This window comes from Marmota monax, unplaced genomic scaffold (genome assembly GCF_021218885.2).
Source record: "Marmota monax isolate L192 unplaced genomic scaffold, Marmota_monax_Labrador192_F-V1.1 WCK01_AAM20220418_F8-fsc00055, whole genome shotgun sequence".
NCBI lineage: Eukaryota > Metazoa > Chordata > Mammalia > Rodentia > Sciuridae > Marmota > Marmota monax.
The window spans coordinates 3,919,311-3,935,535 of record NW_026695205.1 but is presented as its reverse complement, the minus strand read 5'-3'; the positions used below and the strand labels follow the sequence as shown (position 1 = coordinate 3,935,535).

At 33.6% G+C, this 16,225-nt stretch overlaps 1 protein-coding gene across 5 annotated transcripts in view; it reads right to left on the bottom strand.

The window, feature by feature from the left end:
- Positions 1–3,082: 3,082 nt before the first annotated feature.
- The window catches only part of Cop1 (COP1 E3 ubiquitin ligase), a 169,843-nt gene continuing 156,700 nt past the window's right edge, over positions 3,083–16,225 (bottom strand). For all 5 annotated transcript variants that reach the window (XM_058574461.1, XM_046430099.2, XM_046430098.2 and 2 more), the window contains 2 exons: positions 5,538–5,582; positions 3,083–3,418 (listed from right to left, as the gene is read on the bottom strand). In XM_058574461.1, coding sequence (XP_058430444.1) covers positions 3,401–3,418; positions 5,538–5,582 — 63 coding nt within the window. In that variant the 3' untranslated portion in view covers positions 3,083–3,400. The remainder of the gene's footprint in view (positions 3,419–5,537; positions 5,583–16,225) is intronic.

Sequence of the window (16,225 nt, the reverse complement as noted above, 5' to 3'; positions counted from 1 at the left end):
TTACCATTTATTTATCAAATCATTTGCATGATGGCTTCGTGGATATTAATTTATACTTTGGATTACAATCTGATATTACTCTGTTGCTCAGTTGTCCTAGTTTAGGCCATGGGAGCTACTCATGGTTTTTTGTTTCAACCCCTTGATCTTGAACATTTCTTTGCTTACACCAAACATTCTTAGCGCTTAATTCTTACTTTTCAAAACTCAGCTTAGATGTTATTTCCTGCAGGGGGGAAGAAAAAATCTTGACAACTACCTCTATTCTCAGCCCTTCATTTTTTACTCCTCTAGATTATATGCTTTTCCAATATAACCTGAGGCTTATTTCCACCAGGGTATTCATACCCTGCATACTTACTTGTCTCTCCCACCACACAATAAGCTTCTTGAGGATAGGGGTCATATTTTTATTTTATATCTATCCCTAGTATGTAGCACACAGTTCCTCACACAAAGTAGCAGCTCAACAAATATTTCTGAAATATTCAGTTTGAGTCTAGAAGCCACATTAGTTGACAGCTAACTGCTAGGGAAGGAACTGCAAGGTGCTACTGTTACTGGTGTAGTGTTAGCCATGTAACCTAAGTGGCTCAGGATAAGCAGAAGTTTCCTATACATTGCAGTTACGTTTGTATAATTACATTAGGGGCAATGACCAATTACCCTTATATTCAGAACCAGAGCTAGACAGCTTCTAGATTTGCTTAAATTAGTGAAATGGTTCTCTAAGTGGCTCATGAACATTTTGGCCATGAAGTTTCTACGTGACTTACTCACTGCTGATTGGGGATCGAATAAATTTGCTGAGTTACATTCTTTGTTGTGACAGGTTAGCATAAAACAATAACTTTAAAAGTTAACCAAGAATCTTCCAAGATACAGGAATGAAGATTGTGGCAAACTCTACTAGCTGAAACAGGCTTTTGAGTGGAACAATGGACCTTTGGTCCAAGCCCCATGGACCAAATCTTGACTAATCATGTAACTGCGCTCCTGTCTCATCCATCCATTCACCAGCCATCAGAACATGCCATTCTCATTAACCCTTCCCTTCACCTGCTTTAACAAAATTTAAACTCTCACCCATGCCCTAGAAGCTCTTACCTATCAGCTCCTCTACCTTTTCAAACTCACTGTATACTTCTCTCCTCGTTGCCTGCTCATGATCCAGTCAGGCTCATCTTTCTGAATGCATCAAAAAAACACAAAGTAGTAGCTCAACAAATCCATCTTTTGATGTTCAGTAGCTCAGTCGTCTTACAAGAACTTCATAGTGTACTTCAACCTTTAACATTTCCCATACACAAGTGTGTGCTTGGGAACAACAGCAAGCTCTGAGAAAGACCTACAAATATGTACTGAAATGAAGATTAAACTGAAACCTATCAACAACCTATGCTATTCTTGAATAAGTATTTTTGGTCTTAAAATGTGCATCATTTCTAATTATTACTTACAGATTATGTTAGTTCCCTTCTCATATAAATGAATATATATCAGAACATAGAATGACTAAAAAAAGAGTTTCTTTGATAACTAAATGTACATTATATCCTTTCAAACATATGGAAATTAACATGACTCTATAATATAGAAATAAGCTTGAAATAAGACATAAAAAAGTGAGGCCAAGGGCTGGGGTTGTGGCTCAGTGGCAGAGCACTTGCCTCACACATGTGAGGCGCTGGGTTTGATCCTCAGCATCCCATAAAAAAATAAAGATTGTGTCCATGTATAACTAAAAAATATTTTAAAAAGTAAGGCCAAATAAAACAACATAATAATCTGCTATTTAAGTGTATACAAAGAGGCATTAACTCTCTGCTTCTTACTTAATGATTTTTCAGTACACACATCCCCTAAGTGAGGTTCATTAAGTGAAGGATCTGCATTTGACTATTCTTTCTGCATCTTCACAAAAGCACATTACTCTCTGAAAACATATCTGGAGTATCAGGTTCTGGTTGGTGACAGGTATAGCTTTTCTCTAAGAATTGAGTCCAAAAAGTCTTAACTCCCAGAAGTAGGATGTAATTCTCTTGAAGATCTGGAAATTAAAATTATTCACCTACACTGAGGCAAACTTGCTTGGTGGTAAAACCTGACTTGGAACTAATGCAAGACTGTTTTTAGCTTTTGTTAATTAATCCCATATAGTGTGAACATTTATTTGCTTTGCTGCAGAAGTGTTGATGAGTTTGTGGAATATTGCTCCAGACTTTGTTGGGGATTATTTATATAGTATGTTTTCTATTCATTTTCTAATATTCAAGTTTCCAAGTTCCAAAACACTTGTCATAGGTTTCATAATTTTAAGTTGAGGATATTCTGATTACCTTTGTCAAGAATATCTTTATTCAACCAACCTTTTCCAAGTGTTTACTTTTATAAAACATGGAGCATAATTTTGCTTTTTATCTTTTGCTTAAAAAGTGTTCAGACTTTTAAAGGAGCTGTTATGTTACTTCTGCTTGACCTGCTTTTTACTAACCTCTTTCCTTTTGTAGTCTGAAGTCAATTTATAAAATTAGACAATCTAAGAGATGATGTGGCTTGAAATGCTTTTCCTCTAAGTCAGGATTTGGCAAGATATGATTTCCAGGCAAAGTCTGCCCCTCCTATTTCCCAGCCAGCCTGTTTATTCACATACATGTGTGGCTGCTCTCCCGTGAGAGCTGAATAGCTATGACACAGCCACATGGCCTTGCAAAGCCTAAAATATTTACCATCATGCCCTTCCCAGAAAGTCTGCTTACCCTTATCCAAATCACTGTCTAACCCTGGATGGGTTACCTATAATTTTTATAAAATAAATTGACTTGACATTTAGGGTATGTATATGTGACATTTAAAAGGCAAAGAGAACTAGTTATTGTAATCTTTTCTATTGTAAACATTAAGTTCTCTGGAAGATACCCATATACTTTGTTTTGTTTAAGTCGATATACATAATTTCAAAATGGTTGGGAAATAATGGATCTTAAAATTATCCACTAAAACATTCCTCTGTAATTCATGTGTGCAACTTCTTGAAGAAAGTATCTCTCATTACATTTGACAAAACTTTTCCCAGCTCAGCTGTGGCTCAATAAACTTTTATTATTTTTTGTTATTTATTTTTATTCAAAAGAATTTGTTTCCCTATCACAAAAATTAGATAACCACACCACCAACAGCAGCAAAGTCCATGGAGTTACATTGATGGCGGAGAGTTCGCTGGGCATTCCCAATGTCCCAAGGTCATAAAGACGGAAAAAAAGGAAATAAAGTACTCAAAAGAATACAAATCCCATGATGATTTTGGGGCGAGACTTCATGTGACATTCGTTTCTTCTCTCATTGTCAGCTGCAGATGTATTAGGCAGGATCAAACACACCCTCGACTTCAGTAAACCCTTCATACCAACTCTAGCACCTAATGGGGAAAAAAGGGATTAGCGTTATATAATAGCTTTACAACATAAAAGAGTTTAGTGACTCTTTACTGTATTTACCAGTGGAAACTAAATAAAAAATGTTTACCACCTGGTTATAATGCTAACAAATTTGAAGGGATTGAACATAAGCCCTTTCTTACATTCAAATCAACCACTATACGAACTCTTTCAGGTTAATTATCTCCATTTTAATTAGGGAGCCTTCAAGATAAAACATGTATAAATGAACTGGCTGATACGTGGCATGGATATACATTTATGGAATGTCTGTTGGTATTCTTCCACATTTTTAAGAAAACTTGAAACATTACTATTTAGGATATAATCTATTACTTCTATTGATAAGCACTAGTTTGATCAAACCACTGACCAAACACCAGTGATCAAGGTATATAGCACATAAAACTTTGCCTTTTTCTACTAGTTTTTTCATTTTCTGGTTAATCATTTGGTGTCAAGGTATTTTGTTAGCTTTTAGTGTTAAAGCAATACCCCCTCATAAAAATAAGTTGTGATATTGCTACAACTAAAGATAAGAAAAAGTGGGAGCAAATAGCTAAGAAAAGACCATGAACACGAGGATAATTATGAGACACTGTCAAAAAGAATTAAGTTACAAGGAGACTAAAATTTTGGGGGGCAAAGATGTAAAGATGCAACCTTTGCTACTCTGCTAAGGTTTAACTTGACTGTTGGAATGATATCTTTATATTGGACAAGTAAGCTACTTAACATAAGAGGTCTAAACTGTTTTTAAAAAGCTTAGATTTATCAATGAGGCTCTATGAGTATCAATGTAGCTTTGAATTCCTGAAGAGATCTTAGTAATTTCAATTGATCCAAAGGCCAAACTTGTTGAAGAGTAAGGTTTCTTTTTGTTAACTCATGCCATTCCATGAGGCTAAAATAAAGAGAGACCCAACGAGTAAAAAGAGACAATTAAATCAGAGATTCTAGGACCTTCTATCTTGCTTGAGGCTTCAAAATATAACAAATGTTAATCATTTCAAAAACCTAGTTTTCATTTAAGCTGTCCATGGTTTTTCTTTAGAAGAGGCTTTAGAGAAACTAGCTGTCTAAAAAGTAGTCTACCATGTGAATTAGTTTGACCAGTTCAATGCAGTTCTGCTTTGAGTTTGCCCATTTCCTCACTATCGTACTTGTTAGGATTGAATTTTCTCCCTTGAGGGCTGGGTTATTCTCTACTTGGGATGAGCTGAAGGAATTCATGGCAAATTTAATACCTATTGGCAGGTAAAGTAGATACGTTATATATATTAAAAAAATGCTTCCTGATATTTCATGAAAAAATATGTGGAAAGAACAGGTATTCTCGGAATATGCGCTAATCAAATCCATGTACTAAAAGCCACCAAAATGGTGTTTTGTTCAGAAAGTTTGTTTTGCTTAGCTCATAATTTGCTTATCTAAGGTATTATGCCCAAGGGCTAAACTATCCAATAGTATAAGTAGATAACATTTTTATTTTTTTGAGCTCCTAACTACAAAGGAAAATCTGTGGAAAACTGTATCATGAGTTTATGACTGAGACTACCAAGGGGCACTCAAATTTTCAGATTATAGTAACAGCATCACATGATCAACCAATTTTCAACTGAACGCTAAATTTTTTCCCCACACTCTCAACTCCCACCTTGACAAGTGAAGAAAAACCTGCTTGTCAGGAAAGAAAAGGAAGAGAAACATGAGGAAAAGTAAAATGAGAGTAAGATAAATTTAAATCTAGTGGATGTATATGCACCTCCTGCTGTATTTGGACCTGGGCAGGGAATGTCCTTTGGTTAGCTACAGTGTAAGAGAAGAGAAGCTCAACAGCGCTTGGCCCACTGTGAATGCTTCAATCTTTTTTATCTGACCATCTATCAATCCATCCAGCATTCATAAACCTCAACAAGTACTACCATCTCCACAGATGCAAGCTCTTTCTTTCCCCTACAATCAAGCCATTTACAAGGAGACAGAGACCCATAATCTGAAATGACCTATAAGGCTCACTACAACTGTATATTTCCATGATCTTTTTATAGTCTAAAAATGGATCTGAGTTTAAAAATGGAGATATATAAAATACCTTACCTTAATTGTACCCTGACTGTTAGCAGCAATCAGCACATTGGACTCCTGGAAAAGAACAAAAACTTTTAAAGTATAATCAAGAGAATGATTTCTTCTTCATCCTTCTTTCTTCACTTCACCCTATGCTACCAATAGAATCTAGCGTGAAGAGCCAATTTTTAATATGCTTTTAACTATGGAGTTTTAAACATAAAACCACATATTTTGAGAATTAAGTTTTAATTTTAAAAAGCCAGGAGAAGAAAAGTTTTGAATATAAAGAAAAATAAAAGGGAAAAAGGACAGCCAATGAAAAGAAGCCAAGAAAAACAAAAAATGAGATAAAATACAAATGACTTTAGAAAAACAAAATGAGCAACTGCTTTCCCAAAACACTCCTCCTTCATTCGTTTTCACCATTCAATACCAGTAACTGATGTAAATGCTGCCAATAACTTTGGCACAAGTCTCTATGGAAAAACATTTATAATTAAGAAAACAAGAAAATGGGAATGCTTGTCTTGAGAAAAAAGACTATCTTTTAAAAAATATTCTATCAGCAATACACATCATTAATAGCCTTGATGATTAACTGAATGAGAATTTATGTCCTGAAGTATTTTTTCATATTCTATACCTTAGGGGGAAAACATTTCTCTGGAAAGTAGGAAAGGCAGGAAAAGGAATGGTCTAGAATGATTCATCAAGGAAGAATCTCAGAAAGCAGGAAGAGTTGTGTAATCCTTCTGTTAGAAATGGGGCATCTAATAGGGCTCTGGAATTTGGAAGGGTCTTTTGCTCTCCAGGATAGAGAGCTGAGGGGTGAAGAGACTCAAGACTGCCAGAGGGGTCATGTGGTTGACAGAAAGACCAAATCTGATGGTAACTATGAGAAATAGTGGTTCAACTTCAATGAAGCATGGGATCAACCTGAATATCCTTCAGGCTTCAGGACCAAGTGATGCAGAGAAGAAAGCTTTTGGTCCAAATGCTGGAAAAGTTACTTCAGCCTAGTTAACAATTTTATTTCCTTAATATGGTATAGGAATTTTAAACCACCGTACATTTTTTTTTTATTTTTAGTAAAGCTACTTTTGAAAATTGCTCATCTTGTTACTATAGGCATATAAGGAAAGACAAGTTTTTCTATTATCCCAGAATTTTGGGTGAAATTAGAATACTTTTAGAAATCACAATTGGAGTTAGTTTACATGTCCTCTTTGGGGAATTACAGACTGTCTCAGGGACTTAATAGAATCAGTACTTCCATATTGGAGGTTTCAGGTGAGGGGACCAATGATCTTTTGGTGATCTCAATTTAGAAAGTGGTTGGAGAAAGTCTGGGGTCTCCTTAGGAAATTAAACTCACTCTGAGCTAGTGAGAAAGTAGAATTTCTATGCTTGACTCAGAAGCCTGCAAAAAGAGGAACTGTATGGAATTTCTTTCTAACAAAAACTTAAAGCTGTGCTTTGAAACTGCCACTACAGACTCAGAAATGATTCTCCCTTAAAAATCATCCAGAAATTAGGTCAAAAATAGCACTAATCAGTCTTGTTGCTATTTAAGAAGATTCCAGTTTCCAAGAAAGCTACTGCCAGGAGCTGCCACCACTATATGCTATCATGCATTGTTCCCTCTGTTATGTGAACACAAAACATCGTGACAACCAAAAGCTTCATCTTTTTCTGCCATTTATGTTCTAGTCACTTTTTAATACAAAGGAGGAGGGTAGCAAAACCTGATAAAGTTGAGGACTCATTTGATGGTAGCAGGGTACCCATTTCTGCCCAATACAGGGATTATAAATAACATAATTCAAAAATGATTTCTGGTGGAAGGAAAACTTGGTAAAGGTTGAATATCCCTTATCTGAAAGAGTTGAGACCAGAAGTGACTTGGATTTTGGAATATCTGCCTACACATAAGATATCTTGTAAATGGGACCAGTCTAAACATGAAATTCATTTACATTAGATATAAACCTTATAGACACACACAGTCTGAAGGTAATTTTATAGAGCACTTATTGGTGTTCAAAAAGCTTCAGAGTTTACATTTTTGGATTAGTGATGCTTGATCTGTATTATCTTACGGTATAAGATTAGGCTCCATATAAAAAATGTAATTTATCTAGATAATCACAGAGGAGAGATCTAAAGTCTATAGTACCTAAAGAAAAGAAGACTTCTGATAACTACCCTCTATGAAGAAACCCTTTCTTTTTGTAACCCTAGCACTGAAGCCAGATTTAAAGATAGGTAGTTAGTGTTGTTAGGTAAATCGGGTCTAATATCGAGTAAGATAAACAAAATGGAGGCTATTATAGAGAATGGAGTCTAGAAAACCAGAGCAGCACTTGGGGAAATTGAAATGTTAGTGTCCCCAAGGCCTGGGAACCCATCCTAAGGAACTGTTAAAGAAGCAGCTCCCAGCAAACAGGGAAATGCTAATCAAAAGCTGCCCCTGGCCCTTCCTGCCCCGATTACTCCTTCAGCCCTCCTATCTCCCACCTTTTGGGCCTTCCCACCTGCATTCTATCACTGTAAGATAAAGGGAAACAAAAGACTTGAGTGTGGGAAAGCTGAAAGATGACCTTAGCTATAAAAAAGGGAAGACCTCATCCTTCCATAGATTCGCCTTTTGGGTCCCCTTCTTCCTCTGGGAAGAAGTTCTTTCTGCTGTCCTTTAATAAAGCTTCTACTTTCCACTCTAAACTTGCCTCTGCCTGCTTCTCTGGTATTATACTTCAGCATTCAGGGAAGCAAGGACTTGTCACCGGTAAACTACAGCATTAATAGTCTTGTTTGATGCTATTAGAGGGTTACTCTTAACACTTTCACTTGTGGAGAAAGAGAAATAGCTTGTTTAACTATATATCTCTATATCTATATCCATCCCTTTTCTTGTTGTGCTGGGGACTGAACCGAGGGCTTTGTGTATGCTAGGCAAGTGCTTACCACTCAGTCACATCTCCAACCCAAATACCTCATTTAGAAAAAAGCCAGCATATGAATTGACTGCTTAGTTCAAATGATCTTGACAGTGTTCTAAGAATTCTCATAAACATTCAAAATTAACTGAATTTATAAAGAAAAGAAAAATAATAGCTTTGCACATCTCAGTATTCCTCCTCTCTCAAGAGACCATGTAATTACAAAAAAATAATTTAGAACTAAAATGTCAGGCCGTCAGATATTAGCTTAAGATAAATTAATTTTTGCATGCAACAGGAAAATAAAACCAGCTATTTTATAGAGGTCTGGCAGTGATATGTACAGGTTACTACAGTTAGAAGTTTTGAATGAATCCTGTGCATTTTGGATGGCTTGTAATTGCTAGCTGTAGTCTGCTATGCAGAACCTAAAGTAAATATATTCTTTTTTTTAGTAGTTCTACTGCCAAACTCTCCTCACAGCTAAACTAATAAAGTATCTTCTATTTTCTCTTAATATGAAGCAATTAAGAACAGACAATGGAAAAGTGAGCAGGTCTTTTATAAAAACAAAAATCACATATACCAACATAAACTACCTTGCTTATAGTGCCACTGACAGTGAACTAACTTGAACTAACAAATCTGCATCTACTAGAACAGTTTCCTTTTTAGTGGTGTGCTTGCAGAAGAGCCATTATAGACAATGTTAAAATCCTGAGCAAGTTGAAAAATAATAATTATCTGCTTAGTTTGCAATTGGAGAATTTATTTCTGGAGACAGATATTATTGATTTTAAGTGTAAGTTTTATTATAGGCATAAACATCTATAATATATTTTAAGCCTATGATATGTAAATAAAAACAACTTCTATTTCTAGCTATTTCAAATTAAATAAACTGGATTTGTTCTCTTACTATAAACTAGAAACCTGAACAAAATGTGTCTGGCAATACTGAACGGCAGGGCTCTAGTCTCCAAGAGAAGAGAAATAAGTGAGGTGTCTTACCATCACCTTTGCTTTCTGCTGGGAGGTAATTTCTGGACCACAAAGTATAAAGAAGGGGAATCCAAATAGAATAGAGAGGAGTCTGAGCAAAACAGTGGGCTTAATGACTTGAGGAGACAGAGACTTGGGATAGGTAGAATTTGTAAGGCAAAAGTACCACAGAGGAGGAAGTTACAAAGAAGTAGCACTCTGGCAATTTGGTTAGGGGTCCCTTTGATTCTGTGTCCACATAATAAACTCTACATTAGGGTGAAACTACAAGGCTGAGAAAATAACAATAAATACAGAAAACATGAATATTGGGAATGCATGACATTATCAAATTCCAGAGTTCACAAAGGACTGAGAGATGTTCAAGTGTTGAGTGCCAGCCAGAGCGAAAAGACCTCATAGACTAGCCCTGGGCACTTAGCAAAGTCCCTTGAGTCGCTGAACTTAGTAGGGTTAAGCTAAATGTAAAGTAAATGCTTCTTTAAACCTAAAGAGAGCAAACTATAGCTATATATATATATATATATATATATATATATATATATATACACACACACACACACACACACACACACACACACCACGCCACTACCTGTCTTTATGTATTTAAATTTTACTGGAACACAGCTATCATTATTTATTTATATATATTATCTATGGCTGCCTTTGCACTGTAGTGGCAATGTCAATGATCCATAACATACCATATGGCCTATACAACCTGAAATATTTGCTATCTAGTCCTTCATAGCAAGTGTCCTGATTGCTACTTTGGATTTACCCAACAAAGCTTGAAAACAAGGGTCAAAGAACCAAGTTTATTTTAAAAACATAACTTTTTGTCAAGACAAACTTCAGAACTTCTAAGAATTCAAGAAAATTTAGACATTCAACAACAAGGCATATAAAAAGCAAAACAAACCCATGAAAGAAAAATCAATAAACACATTAAGTAATGACAAATAAATAAATAAATAAATAAATAAAAATATCATGAGGATTTTCAAGGGTATTATAATTATGTTTCAAGTGTTTAAAGGAAACAGTGAATTTAATGAGAAAAGCAATGGAAGGCATAGTTATAAAAACCAAATGGAACCTATCTACCTGAAAAGTACAGTATTTGAAATGAGAAATTCATTGGATGTGCATAACCAGGGAGAAAGATGAAATAATGGAGAATAACACAATAATATATTTGACAAACAGGAAACAAAACAAAACAAATCTGAAGCAGAGAAAAAAGCGTGGGGGGAAAACAGAGATTAGCATTTTAGTGGCCTATATAGGACAATATGCAATCTAATCAATGTATAATTAAAATCCCAAATAGAAGAGGGAGCTAAGAAAAAGTATATGAATACATGAGATAAAATTTTTTCAAATTTGCAAGTTTGAAAAACCCACACATCTTAGAAGTTTAACAATTTTCATACAGAAAAAAATACCACACCAAGGCACATCAGTTACGTGGCTGAAAACAAACAACAAACTTTTGAAAATATCCAGAGGGAAAAAGACAATTATATGTAGAGGAACAAGAAACAATTTAGCATCAGAGGCAGTATAAACCAGAAGATGATATCTTTAAAATTATGAAAAGAGAGAGCTTGTCAATCTAGACATATTATCTCAAAATGAAGACAAAACATTTTCAGAGAAAATAAATCTAAGATCATTTTTTTTTGCAAGCAGATCTATACTATAAGACATTATTAAAGAAAGTTCTAAAAGCTGAAGGAATGTAATATCACATGAGAATTCATATATAAAAAAGGAGATGCAAACTGCTGAAAATGGTCAATATGTAGGAGAATATAAAATATATTTGTTTGTTTTAAAATTTCCTTAACAGGTAACTGACTACTTAAAGTAAATGTAAGTAATAGTTGACTACTTAAGCTAAATGTAATATAATACTAATGCATTATGGTGATTATAATATTTACAGAAGTAAAATATGATATCAAAAGCACAAGGATAAAAAAGGGAAAACAGGAGCATATTGTTGTAAGGCTTTTCCATTATACATTGTGGTAAAATATAATCCAAAGCATAGAATGTAGAAACTTCAACATGAATATTATAAACTTTAGAAAACTCAGTAATAATGTAAAAGAAATAATAAAGTTAATAAGCTAGTAAGACAAATAAATTATAAACATAATTTTGAAAAGAAAAGAAATAAGGGTCAGTGGAACATAGAACAGATAGGACAAATAGAAAAAGAAGTAAGATGACAAACATGATTCCAACCACATTGATAATTAAATGTAAATGGTTTAAATATTGTAATTAAATGCAGAGATCATAAGACTGGATAGAAAGATCTAACTCAATGCTATCCATAAGAAACACATTTTAAATATAAAATAAAGTAAAAGAAAAAAGATAAACCATGTGAAGACTAATCACAAGAAAACTGAAATGGCTATACTAATATAAGAAAAAGTGGATTTCATGACAAATATGAGATACATAACATTTCATAATTATATAACTAGGTGCATGTATTCTTAAATACATGTTTAAAACAGATCTTCAAAATGCACAAAACAAAAATGGATACAACTGAATTAATGGATACAACTAACTTTTGTCGATTTTAACATGCTTCTCAATAATCAAAAAGTAGACAGAAAAATCAAATACATGACTTCATTTTCAAAACCAAATTGATCAAATTAATATTTAAAGAAATATTTTACTAACATGACAAAATATACATCCTCTTTAAGTGTATGTGAAGAAGTCATTAAGACAGACCATGTAGAGAAAACACATTTCAGTAAATTTAAAGGAGTGAAATCATATAAGCATATTTTCGGATAAAACTTCACTAGAGTAAAAAACAATAACAAAAAAAAATCTGGAAAAAATCCTCGGATATTTGAAAATTTGGAAAACATACTTCAAATAATTCAAGGGTCAAATAAGAACTTAAAGGAAAATGAGAAACTATTTTGCCTAAAAAGACAACAAAACCATCAACATTTGTGTAATGCAGTTAAAACAATATTTAGAAAATTATAACCTTCAATGCTTAGTAAAGCAGAAAGTTTTAATATTAATAATATAATAACTTGCACCTTAGAGAGCTAGGAAAAAAGCAATTCACACACAACATACATACAAAAATGGCTGTAGTAAAAAGCAGATTATCAACAAGATAGACTAAACAGATTTAAATTATCAAACAAAAACCCAGTTCTTTGGGGGAAAAAAAAAAAATCAACAAAATTGATAAACCTCTACAAAAAGATAAGAAAAATATAAATTACTATCAGGAACAAATTAGGGGATATCATTAAATGTGCTACAGGTATTAGAACAATAATCAGGAGATAAATATTATGAACAACTTTATGCCAATAAAACTGACAGGTAATGAAAGGAACAATGATGTGAAAGATGCAAATTCCTTAATATAAAGAAGAAAAAAAAATTTAAATTGAGGGGCAAGAAATATTTTCAGTCTATGAATCAAAGCCAGAGAAAGACATGAAAAAAAAAAAAAAGACCAATTTCCTTTATAAACAGATGTAAAAAATCTTAATCAAATACCAGTAAAGAGAATTCAACCATATACACATATACACATAACCATATACATATATATACATATATATATATACACACACACATATATATATACATATATATATATATATAAAACATTATAAGTTGAGTTTATCAAGAGTCAAATTGTATCATGTGTGTATATACTACTTATTTATTTGGTGGTACTTACAAATTGAACCCAGGGACGCTTTACCATTGAGCTACATTTTATTTTCAGGCAGTGTCTTGCTAAATTACTGAGGCTGGCCTTGAACTGGCAATTCTTCTGATTCACTCTTCAGAGTCACTAGGATTACAGGAGTGTACTACCACAAATGGCTGGGTTTTATTATTAAGAAAATTAATGAAAGGGCAGGAGTATAGCTAAGTAGTACATGCTTAGTACTTGTCCGTGGGGTCAATTCCCAGAATATGCACATGTGTGCCGCACACACACTAATCAATTAACATAGTTCACTGAGAAGAGAAAAATCATAATCACAATTAACAGATAACAAAAATGCACGTGACAGAATTCATCATACACTCAAAATAAAAAATCTTAACCCCCTCAAGGTGATAAGGGATACCTATGAAAAATTTCTTTATACTTATTGCTGAAAGATTGGAACCTTCCTCCTTCAAATTTGGAGGAAAATGAGAATGCTTGCTCTCACCATTTCTATACAATCATATTAGAGATACTAACCAGTGTGATAGTCAAAAAGAATACAGAAATCTGAAGGAAGAAATAAAACTGTCTTTATTTACAAATGACATGATCACCTATATAGAAAATCCTAATGATTTAAAAATAACTGCTAGAATTAATAAACTGACTTAAGTACAGCTGTCACAACACAACGTCAATTACACCAAAATAAATTTATTAAACCAGCAATGAATAAACAGCAAGGAGAATTTTTTAAAATACCACTTATGATAGTATAAGAAACATAAACCACTTATGGACAAACCTAAAATATACGTAAAACCTAGATACTGGAAATTATAAAACAATGCTGAGAGAGATTACAGAACACTTAAAAAAATGGCAGAAATATCATGTTCATAGACTTGAGACTCAATTTAGTTAAGATATCAATTCCTCCTAAATTATCTGTAAATTCTATGCAATTCTAATTAAAACCCCACAAACTTTTAAAGCAAGAATAGCCCCAGAACAGACAATCCATGGTCAAATGAATTTCAAAATAACTTGGCAAGTAAATAAAAAGTAATTTTACAAATGGTGCTGAGACAACTATAAGCATGAGGAGAAAATGAATCTGCTGGAATAGCTTTATATATGGGGGGGAAAAAGATAGAACCTAAATCTTTATGACATATCATTACAAAAATTAATTCTAAACAGATCAAACATATAAATGCAAAAGCTAAAATAATAAGGCCTCTAGGAAAAAAGTAGGATAAAATCTTCGGGGTTGGCAACTTTTCTTAGAATACAAAAAAGGTGGCATAAAAAAACTTGATAAATTGGACTTCATCAAAATGTAAGAAATACGACTTATACTAATTAGGGTAACTAAAGACTGACAATATTAAGTGCTGGCAAGGATAAAGAACAACTGGAATGATCAATCACAGGATAGTGGCAGGAGTGAAAAATAATCTAACAACTTTTTTAAAAAATATTTTTTTGTTGTTGTAGTTGGATACAATACCTATTTATTTATTTATTTTTATGTGGTGCTAAGGATTGAACTCAGGGCCTCACATGTGCTAAGCAAGCACTCTACTGCTGAGCCACAACCCCAGCCCCAATCTAACAACTTTTAAAAAAGGTTTGATAATTTCTTATAAAGTTAGGTTCACATCTACCCTATGATCTAGCAATTCTATTTCTAGGTATTCATACAAAAGAAATTATAAGATCTAGTATGCAAATACTTGTTTCTGATGTCTGCTGCAGCTCCTTTTGAAACAGTACAAAACTGCAAACATGATTAATATTCAAAATTGGTGGATACACATATAACTTGTGGTATAGTTGGAATGCTATGTGGTTAAAAACTGAAAGCAAAAAATAAAACTATAGATACAGGCAATAATGTGAACAAATTTCAAACATATCAGGTGAACACAAGAAGCTAGACATGCAAAAAACAAACAAATAACAAACAAACAGTGTTATTCCTATTATATGAAATTCTAGAATAAACAAAAATAACACATGGAGAGAAAAAGCAGATTATCAATATCCTTGAGTGCAGAAGGGAATGGAATTGATTACAAGGTGTTATAAAGGAACTTCTGGGTGATAAAAAATGTTTTGTATTTGATCTGAGGTAGTAATTACCATTTATAAACCATTTATCAAAATCATCAACTACTTCTAAAGTGTTTATCCTTTACATTTACAGAATTTTTTTTTTTTTGAGAGAGAGAGAGAGAGAGAGAGAATTTTTTAATATTTTTAGTTTTCGGTGGACACAACATCTTTGTATGTGGTGCTGAGGATGGAACCCGGCCGCAAGCACGCCAGGCAAGCGTGCTACTGGTTGAGCCACATCCCCAGCCCACATTTACAGAAATTATATCTCAATATCAATTTAAAAAATATAAAACAAACACAGGCATAAATATGCATTTCATGTTTACTTTAAATCCAGTATTGGACTTAACCAACCAAAAGTCATTATTCATAATTTCAATGTTTTCTGATTTCTTAACATAATATATATAAAGCTTTCCCCCCACATACCATTATCTTCTTTTTCCCCACATTTTTTATTGGTACATTATAGTTGTACATATTAATGGGATTTGTTATTACATATTCATACAAACATACCATATTAAAAAAACCCCAAATAACCCAATCAACAAGTGGGCCAAGGACCCAAACAGACACTTCTCAGAAGAGGATATACAATCAATCAACAAATATATGAAAAACTGCTCGTCATCTCTAGCGATCAGAGAAATGCAAATCAAAACTACTCTAACACATCATCTCACTTCAGTCAGAACGGCAGCTATTATGAAGACAAACAACAATAAGTGTTGGAGAGGATGTGGGGAAAAAGGCACACTCATACATTGCTGGTGGGACTGCAAATTGGTACAGCCAATATGGAAAGCAGTATGGAGATTCCTTGGAAAACTGGGAATGGAACCACCATTTGACCCAGCTGTCCTTCCCCTCGGACTAAATCCAAAGGACTTAAAAACAGCATACTACAGGGACAC